The 26453-nt window shown below is 35.7% G+C and overlaps 1 protein-coding gene across 2 annotated transcripts in view; it reads right to left on the bottom strand.

Annotated features, from left to right (window-relative positions):
- The window catches only part of BRWD3 (bromodomain and WD repeat domain containing 3), a 139315-nt gene that overhangs the window by 41608 nt on the left and 71254 nt on the right, over positions 1-26453 (bottom strand). For both annotated transcript variants that reach the window (XM_065916561.1, XM_065916562.1), the window contains 8 exons: positions 22601-22768; positions 19967-20150; positions 16361-16454; positions 14233-14382; positions 12455-12531; positions 11703-11871; positions 10173-10286; positions 1254-1361 (listed from right to left, as the gene is read on the bottom strand). In XM_065916561.1, the coding sequence (XP_065772633.1) occupies positions 1254-1361; positions 10173-10286; positions 11703-11871; positions 12455-12531; positions 14233-14382; positions 16361-16454; positions 19967-20150; positions 22601-22768 (1064 nt within the window). The remainder of the gene's footprint in view (positions 1-1253; positions 1362-10172; positions 10287-11702; positions 11872-12454; positions 12532-14232; positions 14383-16360; positions 16455-19966; positions 20151-22600; positions 22769-26453) is intronic.

Raw genomic sequence — 26453 nt, forward strand, 5'->3', positions numbered from 1 at the left:
AATACCAGGCCGGATGAGTTACAAGCTGGAATCAAGATGGGCGGGAGAAACATCAACAACTTCAGATATGCAGATGATATCACTCTAATGGCAGAAAGTGAAGAGAAACTAATGAGCCTCTTGATGAGGGTGAAGGAGGAGAGTGAAAGAGGTGGCTTAAAACTAAATATTAAAAAAAACTAAGAGCATAGTATCCAGCCCCATTACTTCATGGCAAATATAGGGGAAAGGTGAAAATAGTGACAGATTTCCCCTTCTTGGGTTCTAAAATGATTGCAGACGATGACTGCAGCCATGAAATCAGAAGAAATTTGCTTCTTGACAGGAAAGCTATGACAAACCTAGACAGTATGTTGAAAAGCAGAGACATTACTCTGCTGACAAAGGTCCGTACAGTCAAGGCTATGATCTTCCCAGTGGTCATGTACAGTTATGAGAGCTGGACTAAAAAGAAGGCGGAGCACCGAAGAATTGATGCCTTCAAACTACTCCTGAGAGTCCCATGGACAGTGAGGAGATCAAACCAGTCAATATTAAGGGAAATCAACCCTGAATACTCATTGGAAGGACTGATGCTGAAGTTGAAATTCCACTAGTTTGGTCATCTGATGTGAATAGCTGTCTCACTGGAAAAGTCCCTGATGCTGGGAAAGATAAAGAGCAGAATGAAAAGAGGGCATCAGAGGATGAGATGGTTGGATGGTATCACCAATACAATGGACAAGAACTTGGGCAAAGTTTGGGAGATGGTGAGGGATAGAGAGCCCTGGCATGCTGCCATCGTCCATGAGGTTGCAAAGAGTTGGACACGACTAGGTGACAGAACAACAATAACTGCAAAGTTACAAGTTTCTTAGGATTTATGATATTTACTATATCCTAAAGCTGCCAGAATCTTGAGGGTGTCTGTGGTCCACACATGCAGTCAATTTATAGAGCCTCCAGAAACTACAAAGATGCTAAGGAAAATATCCACACCATGGAATTACTGCACTGCTCCAAGTATATGGTATACACCAGAGAACCTGAAGCTTGAAGGAAATTAGGTCAAATAATCAAGAAAACAGATGGCATACAAATTTCAGGAAACAAAATGCAGCCCACAACATTCAGCTGTACATGAGTATGGTACATCACCTTATCCTGTACATATACCAACACTGAAATATCCAGAAACTGAGAATAAGCATACAGGAAAGTAACTTAATTCCAAGATACTTCAAGTGCATAGCTTATTAATTTGACAAACTTACCCTGAGATCCATTTTATTCCATGGCTGTTTTTGTAAATTAACGCTGTATGTTTTTGATTTTCTTACAGCCCGTACATAAGCTTCATGTCCTTGCCTAAAATATATAAGCTAAAACAAAAAAGAATGAGTTATTAAACAGCAGCATCCCATTTAACCACTCTAAACATCCCAATACATTCCCACAAATGTCCTCTTCTATTAACAAAAAATATAATTATAATTTTGAAAAAATATACAATAAAGTAACTTGTCAGTGTCAAATAATGTTCATTCAGTACTTATGCCTATGCAGCCCTGCAATAAGCACTGCATAATAAAAACAGAGAGAAAGTGAAAGTTGCTCAGTTGTGCCCAACTCTTTGAAACCCCATGGACTATACAGTCCATGGAATTCTCTAGGCTAGAATACTGGAGTGGGTAGCCTTTCCTTTCTCCAGGGGATCTTTTCAACCCAGGGACCAAACCCAGGTCTCCTACATTTCAGGTGTATTCCTTACCAGCTGAGCCACCAGAGAAGCCCAAGAATACTGGAGTGGGTAGCCTATCCCTTCTCCAGGGGATCTTCCTGACCCAGGAATTGAACCGGGGTCTCCTGCATTGCAGGTGGATTCTTTACCAACTGAGCTATCAGGGAAGCCCAAAAACACAGTCCTCCTCCATAAATTTCTGAAGAAACAGACTAATGACAAATGTACACAAAAGCAGTCATCTTTTAAAATAATATATTTCAAACTATAATTGACATTCTAAAACATCAACATCTTAATAGTGAGCCGAAGTATGTGTGTGAACACACACATTTGTTGTTGCTGTTTAGTCACTAAGTCTTGTCTGACTCTTTTGCTACCCCATGGCTTGTAGCCCACCAGGCTTCTCTCTCCGACCCCATGGACTGTAGCCCACCAGGCTTCTCTCTCCATGGGATCTTCCTGGCAAGAATACTGGAGTGGGTTGCCATCTCCTCCTACAGGGAATCTTCCCAACTCGGGGACTGAACCTGTGTCTCTTTTATCTTCTGCACTGACACAGGGGGAGATCTTTACCACTGAGCCACCTAGGAAGTCTCTCTCTCTCAAGTATATGTGTGTGTGTGTGTGTGTGTTAAAGTTATTCAGTCGTGTCCAACTCTTTGTTATCCCATGGTCTGTAGCCCACCAGGCTCCTCTGTCCATAGAATTCTCCAGGCAAGAATACTAGAGTGGAAAAAATAGAAAGAGAAAAGGAAACAATCCCTTTCATCATTGCAACAAAAAGAATAAAATACTTAGGAATAAATCTACCTAAAGAAACAAGAGACATATATATATAGAAAACTATAAAACACTGATGAAAGAAATCAAAGATGACACAAATAGATTGAGAAATATACCATGTTCATGGATCAGAAGAATCAATATAGTGAAAATGAATATGCTACACAAAGCAATCTATAGTTTCAATGCAATTGCTATCAAGCTACCAATAGTATTTTTCACAGAACTACAACAAATAATTTCACAATTTGTATGGAAACACAAAAAACCTTGAATAGCCAAAGCAATCTTGAGAAAAAAGAATGGAACTGGGGCAATCAAGCTTCCTAACTTTTCACAACAAAGGAAATTATAAGCAAGGTGAAAAGATAGCCTTCAGGATGGGACAAATAGTAAACAAAACAACTGACAAAGAATTAATCTCCAAAATATACAAGCAGCTCATGCAGCTCAATACCAGAAAAACAAACAACCCAATAAAAAAGTGGGCAAAAGACCTAAACAGACATTTCTCCAAAGAAGACATAAAGATGTCTAATAAACACATGAAAAGATGCTCAACATCACTCATTATCAGAGAAATGTAAATCAAAACCACAATGAGGTATCATCTCAAGCTGGTCAGAATGGCCACCATGAAAAAGTCTACAAACAATAAATGCTGGATAGGGTGTGGAGAAAAGGGAACCCTCTTACACTGTTCGTGGGAATGCAAACTGGCACAGCCAATATGGAGAACAGTATGGAGATTCCTTAAAAAACTGGAAATAGAACTGCCATATGACCCAGCAATCCCACTGCTGGGCACACACATTGAGGAAACCAGAACTGAAAGAGACACACATACCCCAATGTTCACTGCAGCACTATTTACAATAGCTAGGACATGGAAGCAACCTAGATGTCCATCAACAGACGAATGGATAAGGAAGTTGTACATACATATACACAATGGAATATTACTCAGCTATAAAAAAAAGAACACATCTGAGTCAGTTCTAATGAGGTGGATGAGACTGGAGCCTATTATACAGAGTGAAGTAAGTCAGATAGAGAAGCACCAATACAGTATATTAACGCACATATATGGAATTTAGAAAGATATAATGACCATCCTATATGCTAGGCAGCAAAAGAGACACAGATGTAAAGAACAGACTTTTGGACTATGTGGGAGAAGGCGAGGGTGGGATGATATGATAGAATAGCATTGAAACATGTATATTACCATATGTAAAACAGATGACCAGTGCAACTTTGATTCATCAAGCAGAGCTCTCAAAGCTGGTGCTCTGGGACAATCCAGAGGGTTAGGGTGAGGAGGAAGGTGGGAGACGGGGTTCAGGATGGTGGGACACATGTGCATGTGTGGCTGATTCACGTCATTGAATGGCAAAAACCACCATAATATTGTAAAGTAATTATTCTCCAATTAAAAATCATTAAAAAAATATTATTGTGGATAGCTATTCCCTCTTCCAGGGGATCTTTCCAACCCAGGGATTGAACCAGGGTCTCCTGCACTGTAGGCAGATTCTTTTATCATCTGAACCACCAGGGAAGCCTGTCCGTGTGAGTGTATACCACAGTCTACCACTAAATACAGTAATTTCCAAATTAAAATTTTTCTTTTTCAAAAGTTAACATCAGAACTGGCATGGTATGAAAGAAAGATTAATCCAAGTGTTTGACAAAACCCTTCGCCTCCTTAAGACAGCATTCACTACCATACAAATTCATTAAAAAAATTTTCCTTCCCATAATAATTCTTTTTTCAACCTCACACCCTACTGACAGGTTTGAATCACCTCCCAACCACAAAAGTCTTAGTTTCCTTTAAAGCTACGAATACTAGATCTGACTAACCAATCAGCAAATATTTCACAAGTGAGTGTCACCCTGGATACAGCTTATTGTCTCAAGCATGTGCCCACCAGGGTAGAATAATGCCAGAGTGAATAGCCTTGCACGGTATTGGTCCTTGCGCAGTATTGGTCCTCAAATACCCCTGGGGGCATACCTGAGAAGCTAAAGATCAGTTTGCACATAGAATAGGTAAGTAGTTCTACCCTTCTTGAACACGTAGCTACTCCCAAACAGCAGACATATTTTGGAGGAGTTTTTCCCACTCTACTTCCTTGATTTATTATTACTCCAAACACCACACAATCATTAAACAGAGGCAACTCTGGGGACAGGGAAAAAGTAAGGAGACTTGACTGCTGTTGGTGCTACCTTTATAGGCCATGTGACTCTGGTCTTTCACATGCTCACCTATCAAATGAAGAGAACACTCTGCTGCCAGGTGTGTGTGTGTGTGTGTTTTTTTTTTTATCTTGTTCCCAACTTTATTTTTACTTTTTTAAATTTTATTTTGTTAGTTGGAGGCTAATTACTTCACAGCATTTCAGTGGGTTTTGTCATACATTGACATGAATCAGCCATAGAGTTACACGTATTCCCCATCCCGATCCCCCCTCCCACCTCTCTCTCCACCCGACTCCTCTGGGTCCTCCCAGTGCACCAGGTCTGAGCACTCGTCTCATGTATCTCACCTGGGCTAGTGATCTGTTTCACCATAGATAATATACATGCTGTTCTTCTGAAACATCCCACCCTCACCTTCTCCCACAGAGTTCAAAAGTCTGTTCTGTACTTCTGTGTCTCTTTTTCTGTTTTGCATATAGGGTTATCATTACCATCTTTCTAAATTCCATATATATGTGTTAGTATGCTGTAATTTTCTTTATCTTTCTGGCTCACCTCACTCTGTATAATGGGCTCCAGTTTCATCCATCTCATTAGAACTGATTCAAATGAATTCTTTTTAACGGCTGAGTAATATTCCATGGTGTATATGTACCACAGCTTCCTTATCCATTCATCTGCTGATGGGCATCTAGGCTGCTTCCATGTCCTTGCCAGGTGTGTTTTAAAGATTAATAACAAGAGGTACAGAAGAATGCCTCAGGTACTATCCTAAATGCCTTACAAATATCCATTAATTATTCTCAGAACCCGATAAGGTAGATACATTTTATCATCATTGTACAGTTGAGGAAACTAGGGCACAGAGAGGTTAAGTAATTGGTCAAAAATTGGTCAAAATCTTATGTTTCACGCACCTCAATGTTCACTCAGCACAACTTACAATAGCCAGAACATGGAAGCAAAGTAAATGCCCATCAACAGTAGAATAGATTAAGAAGATGTGGTACATATATACAATGGAATATTAATCATTTATAAAAAAGAATGAAATAACGCCATTTGCAGCAACATGTATGAACCTAGAAATCATACTCAGTGAAGTAAGTTAAACAGAGAAAGGCAAATATCATATCACTTATTTGTGGAATCTAAAAAAGATACACATGAACTTATTTATAAAACAGAAGTAAAGTCATGGATACAGAAAACAAACTTATGGTTATCAGGGATAAGAAGGAAATGGATAAATTGGAAGATCAGGACTGACATATACATACACTATATATAATATAGATAACTAATAAGAGCCTGCTGTATAGCACAGGAAATACTACTCAGTACTCTGTAATAGCCTATATGAAAAAAGAATCTGACAAGAAAAGTGGATATATGTATATGTATAACAGATTCACTTTGCTGTACACTTGAAGCTAACACAACATTGTACATCAACTATACTCCAATAAAAATTTTTAAACAGTAAAAAAAAAAAAACTTTATGTTTCTACAATAATTTTAAAGTGGTGGTAGAGGTAAATAGAAGAAAGTAACACAAAAAATACCATACTATGGAGATTTCTAAAATATTCTGACATATATCTATCAACACTGTCTAAGTCAGAATTTCTAATAGTTAAAAACACAGGTAAAATTTTTAAAGGTTTAAATATTAGTATACAAACACAGGGGCTTCCCTAGTGGGTCAGATGATAAAGGATCTACCTACAATGCCAGAAACTCAGGTTCAATCCCTGGGTCAGGAAGACGTCCTGGAAAAGGGAATGGCTACCTACTCCAATATTCTTGCCTGGAGAATTCCATGGACAGAAGAGCCTGGCAGGCTATAGTCCATGGGGTCACAAAGAGTGAGACACAACTGAATGACTAACACATACACACACAACCACAGTGGTTAAGAAAAAAAGTCATTACCATGCTTACGAATAACATGATAAGCATGTTATTCAGTTATCCTTTATCATTTATTTCTGTATTCAACAAACATTGAACAAATAGATATATATGTACAAGGCACATCATCAAAATAAAATCTTTTCCCTTAAGAATATGGACAGACATGTAGATATACAATGCACAGCAGAAAGTAATACGTATCATGAGAGAAATAATTTAGATGGGAACGTTCATGAAGAAGGCGTGGAAGCAAATGGAAAGTAGGGATAACACGCAGAAGTAGTTGGTATTTAAGTTAAACCTTGAAAAATGAGCACTTTGAGAGGTAATGATGTGTGGGTAGGAATATTCCAGGCAAAATAATGAAGACTTAACATTTAAAAAATAATGCTGTCATTGAGAGAATGATTATATAAAAAGTATATTTCTGCCTTTATGAGTTCTTTAAAAACATTCTTTAATTCACACATTTCATTGTTTGATTCACTTACACACCTTTCTGATTATCTGAACAACTGTCATTACTTAATACACATTAATCTTGAAACATATAAGCATGTGCTAAGTTTAATAAAATATAAAGAAAGGTAAATGCATTCCTATAAAAGAGAAAGGAGTCTCAGATCACAGAGTATACAGATCCTTATTCTGTTCTAAGATTAATTCAAAAATATTTCTCTTAAGTTCCCGTATAAAAGGCAATAAATAAAAGAAACTTGATTTTGGATATGCTCCTAAAAAAGCTCTTCTAACTTTTTTCATACAACATTCCTTCAGAGCACGTTTTACTAAAATAACCACACAAACAAGCATTGCTCAAAAGCCCAACATGTATTAAAAAAACACACTTAAGCAAGGAGACATTTTAATAAAATCAAAACATAGTCAGCAAGTAATAGCTTAATTGTAAGGTTACTCCACAGCTGTCTCTCAAAGTACCTATAAAAGACAATTATAGAAATGTTTGGTGAAATTGTTATATGGCCCAAGACATTTAGAACCATTTCCAAGGTTTGCTCCTTCTTTGTTACAATGATAGTATTGCATTCCTACTATTGGTCTTAAGTTGAAAACTGTGGGTAAACATTTAATGATTCAAAAATGAATGATTATTCAATGTATCAGAAACTATACAAGTCAACCAGGGCTCAAAATATAATAATGCTACCATAATTTTTACAAGAAAATAAAATTTTGTCACTGTATAGAATTTAAATCAACTTTTGACTGACCAATCATAAATATGGCTGTTACTCGATCATAGGTTCAATAGGAAGGCCTTGTTTGTGAAATGACATTCTCCTGAGCAATGAAAGGGGTGATTATCTGCTATAATATTTTCTATCAGGTTGACTATCGGCTTCTTTAAAAAAAATATTAGGACTTGATTAGGATTCAAACACTGACAATGAAAAATCAGAAAGAGAAATTAAGGAATCAATCCCATTCAGCACTGGAACACAAAGAATAAAATATCTAGGAATAAACCTACCTAAGGAGACAAAAGAACTGAATACTGAAAACTGTAAGACACTGATGAGAGATATCAAAGACAACATAAACAGATGGAGAGATACTCCATGTTTCTGGGCTGGAAGAATCAATATTGTGAAAATGACTATAGTACCAAATGCAATCTACAGATTCAATGTGATCCCTATTAAATTACCAATGGCATTTTTTTACAGAACTAGAACAAAAAAATTTCACAATTCATATGGAAACACAAAAGATCCTGAACAGCCAAAGCAATCTTAACAAAGAAGAAAGGAGCTGGAGGAATCAACCTTCCTTACTTCAGATACTACCACAAAGCTACAACCATCAAGACAGTATGGTACTGGCACAAAAACAGAAATACAGACTAATGGAAAAAGATAGAAAGCCCAGAGATAAGCCCATGCACCTATGGGTACCTTATTTTTGACAAAGGAGGCATGAATATACAATGGGACAAAGATAGCCTCTTCAGTAAGTGGTGCTGGGAAAATTGGACAGCTATTTGTATAAGAGTGAAATTAGAACACTTTTTAACACCATACACAAAGATAAATTTAAAATGGATTAAAAACCTAAATATAAGACCAGAAATGATTAAACTCTTAACAGGAAAACATAGGCAGAACACTCTATGACATAAATCACAGCAAGGTCCTCTATGACTCGCCTCCTAGAGTAATGGAAATGAGAAACAAAAATAACAAGTGGTACCTAATTAAACTTAAAAGCTTTTGCATAGCAAAAGAAACTATAAACAATGTGAAAAGGCAACCCTCAGAATGGGAGAAAATAATAGCAAATGAAACAACTGACAAATGATTAATTTCCAAAACATACAAGTGGCTCATACAACTCAATACCAGAAAAACCAACAATCCAATCAAAAAGTGGGCAAAAGACCTAAACAGATATTTCTCCAAAGCACACATACAGATGGATAACAAACACATGAAAAGATGCTCAACATTGCTCATTATTAGAGAAATGCAAATCAAAACTATAAAGGGATATCACCTCACACTGGTCAGAATGGCCATCATCAAAAAGTCTACAAAAACAAGTGCTGGACAGGGTGTGGAGAAGAGGGAACCCTCTTACACTGTTGGTGGGAATGCAAACTGGTACAGCCACTATGGAGAAAAGTAGGGAGATTCCTTTAAAAACTAGGAATAAAACCACCATATGAGGCAGCAATACCACTACTATGCATATACTCTGAGGAAACCAAAATTGAAAAAGACACATGCACCCCAATATTCACTGTAGCACTATTTACAATAGCTAGAACTTGTAAGCAACCTAGATGTCCACTGGCATATGAATGGATAAAGAACCTGTGGTACATATATACAAAGGAATATTACTCAACTATAAAAAGCAAAGAATCTGAGTCAGTTCTAATAAGGTGAATGAACCTAGGATGAACCTGTTATACAAAGTGAAGTAAGTCAGAAAGAGAAAAGCAAATATCATATACTAAGACATATTTATGAAATCTAGAAAGATGGTACTGATGGAACTCAAACCAGGGTTCTGTAACAACCTAGAGGGGTGGGGTGGGGAGGGAGATGGGAAGGACGTTCAAGAGGGAGGGGATATATGTATACCTATGGCTGATTCGTGTTAATATTTGGCAAAAATCAACACAATTCTATAAAGCAATTATCCTTCAATAAAAAATAAGTAAATATTAAAAAAAACAATATTAGGACTTGATTAGGATTCAAAATACCACTCAATTCAACTATGTAGCAATTAAGATAAAAACAAAGACAATTATGTTCATGGCATCACAAACCAATAAATTTATCTCAATGTTCATTGAGCATACACTAAATTAAAGACTCTGTGTCAGGTCCTACAAAGGACACAAAAATCAGTAAGATTCAGTCACTGTACACAAGAAATATATAATTGAGCAGCACACTTAAGATGGCATACATATAACTATAATAGAATTGAGAATATAATAACCTAAGACTGATTAAAGTGAGTGTTCTTGAGATTACAAGAGAAAAATGTTACAATAGGAAACAATTACCTCATCTCCCATCTGTGGGACAAATGGTGAACGTCGTGGTATGGTATCCAAGATCCACTGAGGGGCAAACCATTCTTCATTGGGCTCTCCTGCCATAGAAACTAGTCCTCCTTTCTAAAATATGGTTCACAAATATATAAACTTTAATATATGAACAGTCACAGGAAAAATCAAAAGTAGAAAATGATTTAAAAAAATCAGGTTATAATAAAACAAAATATATACATTTTAAACACTTAATTTACCAATTAATTATGTACAACTTCTGTACCAATAAAACAGTCAAGTGAGTAACATGCTGCTCAATTTTGGTTGACAGATAATATGACACTATATAGTATTTAAAAACCATAAATGTTACTCTTCATGTCCCTAGTATATCATATGAATTCAAACACAAGTAACACAGTAACTTTTTGCCAATAAAATGGTGACCATCAAGAAGATAATTGTCTACTAAAGCAAGAAGTTAGAACATGCACACAGAATACATATTTAAATTAGTATTCAAAGAATTATGTGGACTAAGTTTTTATATCATTCAAATGAAATTATAGTGGAGAAAAATCCATCACTGGAGTGAAATAAAAACACAAAGAAATATAAGAGCCCTACAGGATTTAAAACATCCTTCCATTTTACAAGTCAACAATGTATAGAAATGTATTACTCGTAACATTGACAAGAATAATCCTTTCATACTATAGTAGCTTATTTAAAACTCTACTACATTTTAACAAACTGTCAATATGTTTTAATTTAATAATTAAAATAATGAAAATATTCTAGCCTCTACTTTTGAAAAATTTCAAAAGGTCTTTACATTTCAAAGTCATTATATACAATTTTACTTAGTTTCTAAGATGGGATAGCATTTTTAGAGAAAACTGAAGTGTTATTGCTAAATATTTAAGTGAAAGAAAGTAAAAGTGTTAGTTGCTCAGTCATGCCCAACTTTTTGTGACCCCATGGACTGGGGTTCAACAGGCTCCTCTGTCCATGGGATTCTCCAGGCAAGAATTCTGGAGTGGGTAGCCATTCCCTTCTCCAGGGTATCTTCCCCACCCAGGGATCAAATCCCGGTCTCCTGCATTACAGGCAGATTCTTTACCATCTGGATCACTGTGCTGTATGCTTAGTTTGACTCTTTGTGACCTCATGAACTGTAGCCCACCAGGCTCCTCTGTCCATGAGGATTCTCCAGGCAAGAATACTGGAGTGAGCTGCCATGCCCTCCTTCAACGGATCTTCCCAAACCGGGATTGAACCCAGGTCTCCTGCAGTGTAGGTAGATTCTTTACCGTCTGAGCCATTCCTGGGGAGCCCAGGAATATTGGAGTGGGTAGCCTATCCCTTCTCCAGGGGATCTTTCTGACTCAGGAATTGAACTGGGGTCTCCTGCATTGCAGGTGGATTCTTTACCAGCTGAGCTACCAGGGAAGCCTATATGAGCCACTAGGGAAGCCCAAATATTCAAATATCAAAAGAAAAAAAAAACCAAAAACCAAAAAACCCTGTAAACTCACAAACCTTCTTTCTAGTCTGTTTAGGTTTCTTCTGCCTTTCTTCAAGTGACTTCAAATTTTCCTCCTCAGAGCTGCTGCATATTTTCTGTGTTGCCTGTCTTGTTTGCCTTTTTGGAGGTTGCAAATTTATTCCAGCATCTGCTGTCCAATCAGAATATTCACTTGATGAATCACTGTAAATAAATCAAAATTATGAATACATAAGTTTGGAAAAGGAATAGTTTTTGCCTCATGATTGAAAGATGATTATTTTGTAATCAAACAGTATTATAAATGACATTGTTTGATTTTGTTCTAACCAAAGACAAAATTAATCAATATAGAATTTTAAGCATTACCTAAGTGATTTTAACAAAATGATTCTTGGATAAAATATAATGTTTAATTTCCCATAACAGCATTTAAAATTCAAAATTCCTGTCCAAACCACAAAAACTTCTTTAAATAAAGATGTTCTTTATCCCTAGAAATGCTTAAATATAGTTGTTTTAACCCTGAAATAAATACAAATAGCCTGCCAAGATGTTGAATCTTAGATTTACAAAGAATCTTACTTTAGGGACGAGGGAACTAAATTCCATGTGCAAATAGATATTGGTAGAGCCAGGATAACACAACAGATCTCTGGGCTTCCAACCTAGTACTCATTCTACTATAAAACACTATTTTAACTGGATTTACCAAATTTCTATAAGTACATAATTTCACATAAAAACCATCAAATAATTTTGACCAAATCAAAACCATCAAAACTACCTGGAGGAACTTTCACTTTGCCATTCAATAACAGGATCCTCTACAGAAGCATCACTTGTGCCAACTGTTTCATCTTCCTGGAAGAAAGAGCCAGCAATTGAGATATATGGTTATTATTAACTAATATATTATTAATTAGTGTGTTCTACTTGTTTCATAAAACTTTTTCTATTCCTCCCTCCAAAAAACAAGTTCTGGTTAAAATGTACATAATCATTATTCTATATAACTCACAACTAAGCCTACCAAGTATTTAAAGATTTCTAGCATCTACTATCTTATTGATATGAGGCATCTATTATTATTATTTCAAAGGTTCAGTAGATTCCTTAAGAATCCCAAATATAACTCTCTTAAATTTTGTTAAAACTTTTTTCCAATTTAAGTACAGCTAATTTACAATGTTGTGTTAGTTTCAGGTATACAACACAGTGATTCAGTCTTACATGTATATATACATATATATGTTTGTATATACATATAAAATATATTCTTGTTCAGATTATTTTCTTACAGAAAACCATTATTTTAAAAATATCTATATAAAAAAGATAAAAATATTTATATGCCTATACTAAGTTAGTATAATTACTGTCTATAAAAAAGTTAATAAGCCTTTTATTATATAAGATCTCAAACATACCAAAGTAGAGGAAATAGGTAACACCCTTGTATATACAATCACCAGTTTAGACAGTATCACATTGTCTATTTTATTGTATATATACTCTTACCAACTGCCTCATCTCTCAGGGATTTTTTTTTGGGGGGAAGCATTTCTATAAATATTTATTAAGACCAGGAAACCGTTTTAAAGCACAACCACAATTATTATATTAAAAAGACAGTATCAATTCCTGAATATGTGATCATTCTTTTCAGATCAAGATTTTCATGAATAGGGGTAGAGAAGGATAAGAATTAAATAACTGTGAATGCTGGGAGAAGAATGGGGGTACCATATATTGTCAGTATGTAATGAAACCTTCATTGTTCACTTAACAATGACAGATGTTTAAAAGAACAAAAGCAAAGGACTAAAGCAGAGAGGAACATGAAGAAAAGAAATGCTATGGTCTTTATTCCATTACCATGAAAAGGGTTAGGTCTCAGAAAAATCATTATTCAGTAATCTCCATGACGAGTAAAGTCAACAATAACAGAAAACATGTATATTATGATTACCCAGTGAACAAGTTCTGGGACTGTATAACTAGTTATTTCTGTTAACATTTAATTTTTTTCATTTCTAGGCAGATTTGCTCTCACTCTCTTTTCTCATTGTCCCAAAGTCAAACTTTTCCTGGCATTTTTTTTTTTTTTTCCTGGCATGTTTGATACCCTCAACCAAGATAACATCTTAGGTACAAATAAGAGAAGATATCTAAAGGAAATTGATATAATGCTCAAATTTGCCTACTAAGTGCCTTATTAATGAATAATCCTCTTATAAGAAAGTTATTTAAATAATTTTTTACTAAGGTGATCCTTAAAAGTAAATCCAGATTTTATCAAATTGCTGTTTCTTTTGTAATGTGTAGATCTTCAGCCTTTCATAGATAAAAAGAACTTTGAAAAGGAATCTAGGTATCCGATATTCATTAACTTCTTTGTGATTTTACAAGATCTCAGATATTGACTTCACTGATGGTATCATGTTATTAAATCTAATTGAGAAAGGAATATTGACAAAGCAAAAAAAAAAAAGTAAATCCAAAGTGATGATACTAACTGGGAAACAAAAAATTACACTGAATAAATAATAGCAGATATCTAACCTCTGAGGAGCTATCTGAGTCTTCCTGTACACCTGAATTTTGACATGATGCTCGTGAATTATGCTCCATGTTGGATCGTGTTTGGTAAGTATGCTGTCGTTTGCGTTGTGTCCTTCGTAAAGACCGCCCATAGCTAGGCTGATAATCACTCTGTAAAACAGAATGAAAAAAAATTTTTAAAAATGAAAAGCTCAGTGAATATGCACAGAAGAATATATATAAAGCAAATCAACTGGGTATGGGTAGAGTAAGGGTGGAGGTGAAATATAGGAATGAATACTCAAAAGAAAACCCAAGATATACGTTTATGCTACATTTTTATATAAAATATATTTCATTTCTATATATTTAACCCATTTCCATTAATATTGATTACTCTCCTATTTCGAAAACATTGTGATCAAGTTAGACAGTGCTGAAACTCTAAGCTATAAGAATTTGCCCAGAATTTACATATACCATATTATCTACAAATTATTATAGGATAAAGCAAGCTATCTATATCATATATATATATATATATATATATAATTCTTAATATAATGTGTATTTCTTTAGTTCTATAAAAACTACATTTAGTAAACAAGTCAAAATAAAAATGTAATTTTTAACAACTAAAACAAAAACTGTTTTATTCTAAACTTTACAAGTATAAAATATTATTAGTGATATATCATATGTCAAACCTATAACCCTAATATGTCATCAGAAGTAAATAATTTTAAAGTTCTTATAAATCAATATCAAGGGCCAGGTTTTTATCTTATGTGTAAATGTTTCTCATTTTCTGTATAAATAAAAATGCTTACAGAGTCAACTCCCCTGTTTATTAGTCTTAGACAAGTCTGATGTCTGATAAATCAGCTTAGCAAGAAAAAAGAATATAAATCATGGATATGAGTTATTCATAATCTCTAAGAAAGCAATGTTATCAGAGAATATCAAATAAGCTAATAAAATCTGAATAGAAATTAAGAAAGTGGGTATCAAAATGATCTAGGTATATTTAGAGACAGTAATACACTACCTAAAACTGTGTTTATTGATACTGAAAGACATTTAAAATTCAGCATCCATCCCCTATATTTGTTTAATAAAATTAAAATCAACCTAGGCTTCCCTATTTATCATACTCTTTAGGAGTTACATTTATTAGATCTGGGAACAAAACTATGTATTTTATGCCCCTAGTTTGTTCAACCTCTAAGAACTAGTAAGGGGTTTTCCTGTTGTTGTTGTTCAGTTGTTAAGTCGTGTCCAACTCTTTTTGACTCCATGGGTTGTAGACCACCAGGTTTCTTTGTCCATGGGATTGCCCAGGCAAGAATACTGGAGTGGATACCCATGCCCTTCTCCAGGGGGTATTTCCAACCCAAGGATGGAACCCATGTCTCCTGCATTGGAAGGTGGATTTTCTTTCTTTCTTTTTTTTTTTAAAAACCACTGAGCCACTTGAGAAGCCCTAGTAAGGGGTTTACTATGCACCCAATGGAGTATAGGATCTTACTGCCTGTTTACAAGTCTCTACTGGGAATATTAATCTTCCTAATGTATAGATCAGATTTGCACCTGTTTAGGTAGGACAGAAGTAAGCCTACAGCAGGGGTGAGCAAATTTTTCTGTGAAGGGTCAGAGTGCTTTGCAGGTGATATGATCTCTGTGGTAACTACTCAACTCCATAGAGCATGAAAGCAGCCATGGACAATATATAAATGAATAGGTATAGCTGTGTTACAATAAAACTTTATTAATAGGAATAGGCAGTAGACCAGATTTAGTCCATGGGCAGTAGTTGGTCAACCTCTGGCCTAGGGTATCTCAACATTTGTTTTACATTGTGATTAGTGATCAGGCAATAATTCTGAGGTTCTATTTTAACTAAATGAAAATGATATTTTAATCCAAATATCTTATACCTACAATAACCACGTCCTAGACTTGGGAAGAGAGTCCTAATGCTGTGCAATTTTATCCTTATTAATAATAATCATATCTCAATATGGGGTTCAAAAAATAGTTTCCCTATATACAGACCTATCAAAATAATCACTTAATACATAATGGCTGCCTTTCAAACACTTGGTATTTGCAAATAGTGTACTTCAGAGTACTTTGTAGCTAAACTTACCCTTTGGTTAGTATAAGATGGTTTTTTCTTCTTTTCAACTGTATAAAGACTGATTTCTATGTCACCTTTTACAGTTCGACATTCTTCCTGAACCCTAGTAATAAATTGAAGGTCAACATAATAGAAGATCATCAAAAAGCAAACCAAATGTTTTAAAATCAGATAATAAAAACATTTTTAAATGTAAAACTGGACATCTTAACCATTTTAGGTGTATAATTCTGTGGTTCTGTTGACATTTACAAAGTTGTGTAACCAACATCACTATTTCCAAAACATTTTCATCACTCCAAACATAAACTTTGTAACCATTAAGCAATAACTCTCTCTCTCCTCCTACCAGTGCCTGTTAACTGCCAATCTACTTTATGCCTCTATCAATTTGTCTACCTTAGATATTTTATATAAGTAGGAAGTGAAAGTGAAAGTGAAGTCGTGTCCGACACTGCGACCCCGTGGACTGTAGCCCACCATGCTCCTCCATCCATGGGATTCTCCAGGCAAGAATACTGGAGTGACTTGCCATTTCCTTCTCCATATACAAGTAGAATTATACATTATTTGCCCCTTTGTGTCTCACTTATTTCACTTAGCATAATGTTTTTGATGTTCAAGTATGTAGCAAGTATGAGAAGTTTATACAGCTGAATTTCATTCTACTGAAGTACACTGTTGTTGTTCAGTCGCTCAGTCATGTCTGACTCTTTGCGACCCCAAGGACTGCAGCATGACAGGCTTCCATGTCATTCACCAACTCCTGGAGTTTGCTCAAATTCATATTCATTGAGAATGTGATGCCATCCAACCATCTCATTCTCTGTCGTCCCCTTCTCCTCCTGCCTTCAATATTTCCCAGCATCAGGGTCTTTTCCAGTGAGTCAGTTCTTTGCATCACGTGGCCAAAGTATCAGAGCTTGAGTTTCAGCATCAGTCCTTCCAGTGAATATTCAGGACTGATTTCCTTTAAGATTGACTTCTTTGATCTCCTTGGAGTTCAAGGGACTTTCAAAGAGTCTTCTCCAACATCACATTCAAAAGCATCAATTTTTTGGCATTCAGCCTTCTTTATGGTCCAACTCTCACATCCATACAGGACTGCTGGAAAAACCGTAGCTGGAAAAACCAAAGACTAGACGCACTTTGGCAGCAAAGTAATGTCTCTGTTTTTTAATATGTTATCTAGGTTTATCATAGCTTTTCTTCCAAGGAGCATTTTTTAATTTCATGGCTGCAGTCACCATCTGCAGTGATTTTGGAGCCCAAGAAGATAAAGCGTCTCATTGTTTCCAATGCTTCCCCACCCATTTGCCATGAAGTGATGGGACCCAATGGCACGATCTTAGTTTTTTTAAATGCTTAAGGCAGCTTTTTCACACTCCCTCTTTCACTTTTCTCAAGAGGCTCTTTAGTTCCTCTTCACTTTCTGCCATAAGGGTGGTGCCATCTGCATATCTGAGGTTATTGATATTCCTCCCTGCAATCTTGATTCCAGTTTGAGCTTCATTCAGCCCAACATTTTGCGTGATGTACTCTGCATATAAGTTAAATAAGCAAGGTGACAATATATAGCCTTGACGTACTCCTATGCCAATTTTAAACCATTCCGTTGTTTCATATTTGGATCTAACTGTTGCTTCTTGACCTGCATACAGGTTTCATAGGAGGCAGGTAAGATGGTCTGGTATTCCCATATCTTCAAGAATTTTCCAAAGCTTGTGATTCACACAGTCAAGGCTTTAGTGTAGTCAAAGAAACATAAGTAGATGTTTTTCTGGAATTCTCTTGCTTTTTCTATGATTCAACAGATGTTGGTAATTTGATCTCTGGTTCCTCTGCCTTTTCTAAATCCAGCTTGAACATCTGGAGATTCTCAGTTCACATACTGTTGAAAACTAGCTTGGAGAATTTTGAGCATTACTTTGCTAGCATGTGAAATGAGTGCAATTGTGTGGTAGTGTGAACATTCTTTGACATTGCCCTTCTTTGGAATTGGAATGCAAACTGAACTTTTCCAGTCTTGTGGCCACTGCTAAGTTTTCCAAATTTGCTGGCATATTGAGTGCAGCACTTTAACAATATCATCTTTTAGGATTTGAAATAGCTCAACTGGAATTCCATCACCTCCACTAGCTTTGTCTGTAGTTATGCTTCCTAAGGCCCACTTAACTTCACACTCCAAGATGTTTGGCTCTAGGTGAGTGATCACACCATTGTGGTTATATGGGTCATTAAGATCTTTTTGTACAGTTTTTCTGTGTAATCTTGCCACCTCTTCTTAATATCTTCTGCTTCTGTTAGGTCCATACTGTTTCTGTCCTTTATTATGCCCATCTTTGCATGAAATGTTCCTTTGGTATCTCTAATTTTCTTGAAGAGATCTCTAGTCTTTCCCATTCTACTGTTTTCCTCTTTTTCTTTGCATTGATCACTTAGGAAGGTTTTCTTACCTCTCCTTGCTATTTTCTGGAACTACATTCAGCTGGGTATATCTTTCCTTTCCTCCTTTGCCTTTCAGGTCTCTTTTCTCAGCTGTATGTTAATGCCTCTTCAGCAACCATTTTGCCTTGTTGCATTTATTTTTCTTGTGGATGGTTTTGATCACCGCCTCCTGTACAATGCTATGAACCTGTATCCATAGTACTTCAGGCACTGTATCAGATCTATCACATTTTATTTATCTATTCATCCACTGACATATATTTTGAATCGTTTCTACCATTCAGGTGTTATGAATAATGCTACAATAAATATTGGCATACAAATATCTGAGTCCATGCTTTCAATTCTATTTTTAACACCTTGAGCGGAGAATTGCATTAAATTGTTCTACTGCCAGAGGGTAGCATGCAGTTCATAAATTAGCCATGTCTCCCTTTTTCTTATTACTGCTAAAGAAATAATAAGGTGAAACCAAATTAATTTTGCTACTTGTTGGCTCAGCTTATGAAAAGGTCTACTGGGAAGATATCATGATTTAAATGGATTTTATAGGTCCTCTGTCAATGTGCTTTCTCTTTTCCAAATCTATTTCCAGTTGTTGTGCATTATTTGAAGTCAATATTATAGTAAATGTTAAGGTTTACAAATAAAGATAGGGATTCCAAGTTTGAAATCCATCCTAATGAAAACTTTTCATCCAAAGAAGTCTACTTAAATATATTTATAAACTACACTATGCACTGGGCTCTACTATATATCTGTACTGCACTCCCAAACTGTTCCAATTCTGAGTATCCTCAGAACCACTGTTGAATTTTTGGGTCCATGTATCACTGACATATTTACTCACATTTGGCCTCATGTTCTTACTTAATACTATTTTTTCTTATCTTCTAACCTAGACTGTAAACTCAAAGAAGACAGAGATCATGTTTTTCACTTTTCATTATTCCCCAAATCATTTAGCAACAAGCTAAGAAAATTTAAGATAATCTTTAAATAGTTGTTATGGAAAGAACCAATAGAAGAATGTGGAAAGATTAATGCATGACTCAGCTAAATTAAAAAAAAAAAAACTTAGTTATTAGCCTAACATAGTACATTTTAATTTATTTACTAAAAAAGAAAACTCTCAATGTTCTTATGAATGTAACCATGTTGACTCACCTGCTAACCCCATTATTTAGTTCATTGACTACCACTCTTCTGCTCCATGCCATGAGATCTCGTTCAGTGGCCATCTGGCTTCTAGGAGCATTGTTATGCATTTGTCGGACACCTTCAATCTGACCACTACGTCGCAGTCCAACATTTGGGGAAGAAGATATGTCCATATCTGGATTTCTCAAAGCTAAAACAAAAACAAAGGAATGCTCCACACTCTGCGCAAAGAAAGACACCAAACTTTTCCAGATCAGAGCTCTAAATAAAATAAGAGATTCAAAGATAATACTGCTAGACAATATTGCTGTTCCTTTATTTTCTGTATCCCCTTTATGGTCCTTATAGTCTTATAAATAAAGCAGGCACTCAATAAATGTTTATTGTCTCTATAGCTCTTTTAATTTTTTTCAAAGTACTTTCACATTCTGTCATCTACTAAACGCTCAGTAAATACAAAAAGCGTATTTAATATATCTGGGAGATTAATACATGTTCTTAGTACTAGTTCAGAAAGCAGCTTTCTAATCTAAATTCTACCTTTAGCCCATTAAAAGGTTTCTGAATAAAACCCCAATAAGCTTTCCAAAAATAGGAAGAAAAAAATTATAGGACTTCCTGTGTGGTCCAGTGTTTGGGAATCAGCCTGCAAATGCAGGGGACATGGGTTCTATCCCTGGTACAGAAGATTCCATATGCTGTGGGACAACTAAACCCATAAGCCATGACTATTGAGCCTGTGGGCCACAGTTTTATTGAAACTCTTGTGCCTATAAGTCCATGCTCTGCAACAAGAGAAGCCATAGCAATGAGAAGCCTGAACACTGTAACAAAGAGTAGTCCCTACTCGCTGCAACTAGAGAAAACTCAAGCAAAGCAATGAAGACTTAGTGCAGCCAAGAATAAATAAATAAACAAATAAACAACATAAATATAATTTATTAAAAAAAATAGCTGAAGGAAAAAGGAGAAACTGTGCACAGCTACTGAGTCCATGCTCTACAGCCCAAAACCGCTACTGAGCCCACACGTGGCAATTACTGAAGCCTGCTCACCTAGAGGCTGTGCTCTGCAACAAAGAGAATCCAGTGCAATGAGCAGTCCGTGCACTGCAATGAGTAGGGGTCCCTGCTTGCTACAACTAGAGAAAAGCCCTCATGCAGCATTGAAGATCCAGGGCAGCCAAAGATTTAAAAATAATACAATAAAATAAAAAATAAAATTATAAAAAAAATTTAAACTATCAAAATTTCAGTTTCAAAATTGGTAAGGAAGGAAAGAAAAGGGAAATAAGTAATAGAAATGTTACTTTTCTTTTTAATCCTCCACAAAGGTCTCTGATTATTTTGTTCTATTTGCAAATGAAACAAAAATGGAAACTGAAACACTAAACTATTAAAGTATGCCTCAGAAAAAACTCAAAACAAATGAACACTGTAAAGAGAAGACAATTGAATTTCTTTGCTTAACAGCATTCAAATCTATTCATGTAAACCTAGTAATGAAGTTACTGATCTCTAAATCAGGGTTTTCTAAGAAAGTTTTATGTCTTAGGAACAAAAGGCTTGGACATATAGGGTCATCAGTCCATGTCTTATCTTATTCCAGGTTAAGGAAAGTTTTATGAGATAGGTGCTCCATATGACATGAACAAGTAATATTTTAATTTTAATTTTATGGGATACCAAACAAATCAGAGAGTGAGTAAAAGACCCTGTTCACTTCAGTTCAGTTCAGTCGCTCAGTCGTGTCCGACTCTTTGCGACCCCATGAATCGCAGCACGCCAGGCCTCCCTGTCCATCACCAATTCCCGTAGTTTACTCAAACTCATGCCCATCGAGTCGGTGATGCCATCCTGTGAATCACCTCAAATTTAGATCACATTTCTGTGGACTCCAAAATGCTACACTACCCAAATCAATGACTGCAATTATATAAACATAAAAAGAAACATGTGCCAAAATCCCATAAGAGGATGCATTTTTAAAGTTGAACAGTTCTTAACAAAAATAAAACTAACATAGCCTAAGATTATATAAAACTCAGATGCATAAACACATTTAATGTAAAGTGAAGGAAGACCTACAATAGATTAGAATAATACTATGAGATCAAACTTGTGAGAGTCGATTAAGAAACTGTATTCCCTAAGAAGAGGGCTTGTTGTCTGCCAGTGTGTTTTTGTAAATTCAAGAGAGACAGATGATATGTTGCTATTTTCACTCTTTACCATCTGAGCCACCAGGGAAGCCCACTTTTTCAACAAATGAGAGCAAATATTTCTGAAAGTAATTTTAAAATTTAAAGTGATTTTAATTTTGAAAACTTTATAGGTTGGTTCCCCTAGAAGGGACTGGACTTGTTATAGCACCTTGCTTATTAGAACAAGACTACAAATATATTACTAAGTTAAAAGAAAATAGTATATTAAAATACACAGTCTGTATTCCTTAGAACATGCTATATCATTTTACTCTCAAATGATAATGAGATCATGGCACTTTGGTGTATTTGATATCAAAACTTTAACAAAATGTTGCTTTTATTTAAAAATCTAAAATGTTCCTCATGTGTAATTATTTGGTACAGATAAAATAAAATACATTCATCATATCTTTTACAAATATATACATACTTACCACCATTAGCAGAATATGATCTATTAATTGGAAAATGTGGAGCATCTCCTTCATTAATTAGCCTCAGATCTTGTTCTCTTTGTAACTCCCTGATTATTCCATCAAGAATGCTCTCATCTTGATCATTGGTTTGTTGCCCAATTACCTGTTCTACTACTTCACCATCACCTAAATCAGACCAAAGATATAAAGCCACAAAATTATTTACATTTTTGTATACCATAAGTAGAGTAAAATCAAGGTCAATCTATAAGTTGCTAGACAAATAGTTTTTAAAGGATTAAAATGAAAATAAAGCACATAGCAAACAAAATATTTTTAAAGAACTTTTAAGTACGTCAGCTTGTGCGTTTAACTTAACCAATGTCCCCAAATTAGACATTTTGATGAGGACCTTCTCATCTTACAGGGGGAAAAAAGTGATTAAATTATTAAGAATGAATTTTCTCTATGGAATATTCTTGTGTGCATGCTCATTTGCCCAGTCATGTCTGACTCTTTGTGATCCTATGGACTGAAGCCCATCAGGTTCCTCTGAAGCTAAAAGTTAGGAGTAAATATTTGAGTAAGGTTTTAATAAGTTCAACACTGAAAATGCTTTGCATCTTTCATGAGAACTTCCTTTCTGAAAGAAATCAAAATTATGGTCTTTAATATATTGTCTCTTTTGATAACATCTCAGTAGACAGATGTGAGGGTTTCCCTGATAACTCAGCTGGTAAAGAATCCGCCTGCAATGCAGGAGGCCCTGGTTTGATTCCTGGGTCGGGAAGATTCCCCTGGAGAATGGATAGGCTACCCACTCCAGTATTCTTGGACTTCCCTTGTGGCTCAGCTGGTAAAGCATTTGCCTGCAATTCGGGAGACCTGGGTTTCACCTCTGGGTTGGGAAGATCCCCTGGAGAAGTAAAAGGTTTACCCACTCCAGGATTCTGGCCTGGAGAATTCCATGGACCATATAGTCCATGGGGTCGCAAAGAGTCGGACATGACTGAGCAACATTCATTTTCACTTTTCATACATTTGAGTATAAAAATTATTTCTTATAATGAAATTCAATTATTACGTCCAAATGAAAATTTTATTTATTTCTATGTTCTTTTTCTTTCTTAACTACATCTTTTTTTTTTTTTTTTTTTTTTTAATATTATTTTATTAGTTGGAGGCCAATCACTTTACAACATTTCAGTGGGTTTTGTCATACATTGACATGAATCAGCCATATAGTTACATGTATTCCCCATCCCGATCCCCCCTCCCACCTCCCTCCCCCCCCGACTCCTCAGGGTCCTCCCAGTGCACCAGGCCCGAGCACCTGACTCATGTATCCCACCTGGGCTGGTGGTCCGTTTCACCATAGATAATATACATGCTGTTCTTTCAAAACATCCCACCCTCACGTTCTCCCCCAGAGTTCAAAAGTCTGTTCTGTATTTCTGTGTCTCTTTTTCTGTTTTGCATATAGGGTTATCGCCACCATCTATCTAAATTCCGTATATATGTGTTAGTATACTGTAATGTTCTTTATCTTTCTGACTTACTTCACTCTGTATAATGGGCTCCAGTTTCATCCATCTCATTAGAACTGATTCAAATGAATTCTTTTTAACGGCTGAGTAATATTCCATGGTGTATATGTACCACAGCTTCCTTATCCATTCATCTGCTGATGGGCATCTAGGTTGCTTCCATGTCCTGGCTATTATAAACAGTGCTGCGATGAACATTGGGGTGCACGTGTCTCTTTCAGATCTGGATTCCTCAGTGTGTATGCCCAGAAGTGGTATTGCTGGGTCATATGGCAGTTCTATTTCCAGTTTTTTAAGAAATCTCCACACTGTTTTCCATAGTGGCTGTACTAGTTTGCATTCCCACCAGCAGTGTAAGAGGGTTCCCTTTTCTCCACACCCTCTCCAGCATTTATTGCTTGTAGACTTTTGGATAGCAGCCATCCTGACTGGCGTGTAATGGTACCTCATTGTGGTTTTGATTTGCATTTCTCTGATGATGAGTGATGTTGAGCATCTTTTCATGTGTTTGTTAGCCATCTGTATGTCTTCTTTGGAGAAATGTCTGTTTAGTTCTTTGGCCCATTTTTTGATTGGGTCGTTTATTTTTCTGGAATTGAGCTTCAGGAGTTGCTTGTATATTTTTGAGATTAATCCTTTGTCTGTTTCCTCATTTGTTATTATTTTCTCCCAATCTGAGGGCTGTCTTTTCACCTTACTTATAGTTTCCTTTGTTGTGCAAAAGCTTTTAATTTTCATTAGGTCCCATTTGTTTATTTTTGCTTTTATTTCCAATATTTTGGGAGGTGGGTCATAGAAGATCTTGCTGTGATTTATGTCGGAGAGTGTTTTGCCTATGTTCTCCTCTAGGAGTTTTATAGTTTCTGGTCTTACATTTAGATCTTTAATCCATTTTGAGTTTATTTTTGTGTATGGTGTTAGGAAGTGTTCTAGTTTCATTCTTTTACAAGTGGTTAACCAGTTTTCCCAGCACCACTTGTTAAAGAGATTGTCTTTTTTCCATTGTATATCCTTGCCTCCTTTGTCAAAGATAAGCTGTCCATAGGTTCGTGGATTTATCTCTGGGCTTTCTATTCTGTTCCATTGATCTATATTTCTGTCTTTGTGCCAGTACCATACTGTCTTGATGACTGTGGCTTTGTAGTAGAGTCTGAAGTCAGGCAGGTTGATTCCTCCAGTTCCATTCTTCTTTCTCAAGATTACTTTGGCTATTCGAGGTTTTTTGTATTTCCATACAAATTGTGAAATTATTTGTTCTAGTTCTGTGAAAAATACCGTTGGTAGCTTGATAGGGATTGCATTGAATCTATAGATTGCTTTGGGTAGAATAGCCATTTTGACAATATTGATTCTTCCAATCCATGAACACGGTATGTTTCTCCAACTGTTTGTGTCCTCTTTGATTTCTTTCATCAGTGTTTTATAGTTTTCTATGTATAGGTCTTTTGTTTCTTTAGGTAGATATACTCCTAAGTATTTTATTCTTTTTGTTGCAATGGTGAATGGTATTGTTTCCTTAATTTCTCTTTCTGTTTTTTCATTGTTAGTGTATAGGAATGCAAGGGATTTCTGTGTGTTAATTTTATATCCTGCAACTTTACTATATTCATTAATTAGCTCTAGTAATTTTCTGGTAGAGTCTTTAGGGTTTTCTATGTAGAGGATCATGTCATCTGCAAACAGCGAGAGTTTCACTTCTTCTTTTCCTATCTGGATTCCTTTTATGTCTTTTTCTGCTCTGATTGCTGTGGCCAAAACTTCCAACACTATGTTGAATAGTAGTGGTGAGAGTGGGCATCCTTGTCTTGTTCCTGATTTCAGAGGAAATGCTTTCAATTTTTCACCATTGAGGGTGATGCTTGCTGTGGGTTTGTCATATATAGCTTTTATTATGTTGAGGTATGTTCCTTCTATTCCTGCTTTCTGGAGAGTTTTACTACCAGCAGCTCTATGCCAATAAAATGGACAACTTGGATGAAATGGACAAATTCTTAGAAAAGTATAACTTTCCAAAACTGAACCAGGAAGAAATAGAAGATCTTAACAGACACATCACAAGCAAGGAAATCGAAACTGTAATCAGAAATCTTCCAGCAAACAAAAGCCCAGGACCAGATGGCTTCACAGCTGAATTCTACCAAAAATTTAGAGAAGAGCTAACACCTATCTTACTCAAACTCTTCCAGAAAATTGCAGAAGAAGGTAAACTTCCAAACTCATTCTATGAGGCCACCATCACCCTAATTCCAAAACCAGACAAAGATGCCACAAAAAAAGAAAACTACAGGCCAATATCACTGATGAACATAGATGCAAAAATCCTT

This window comes from Muntiacus reevesi, chromosome X (assembly GCF_963930625.1).
Source record: "Muntiacus reevesi chromosome X, mMunRee1.1, whole genome shotgun sequence".
In the NCBI taxonomy this organism is placed as follows: Eukaryota; Metazoa; Chordata; class Mammalia; order Artiodactyla; family Cervidae; genus Muntiacus; species Muntiacus reevesi.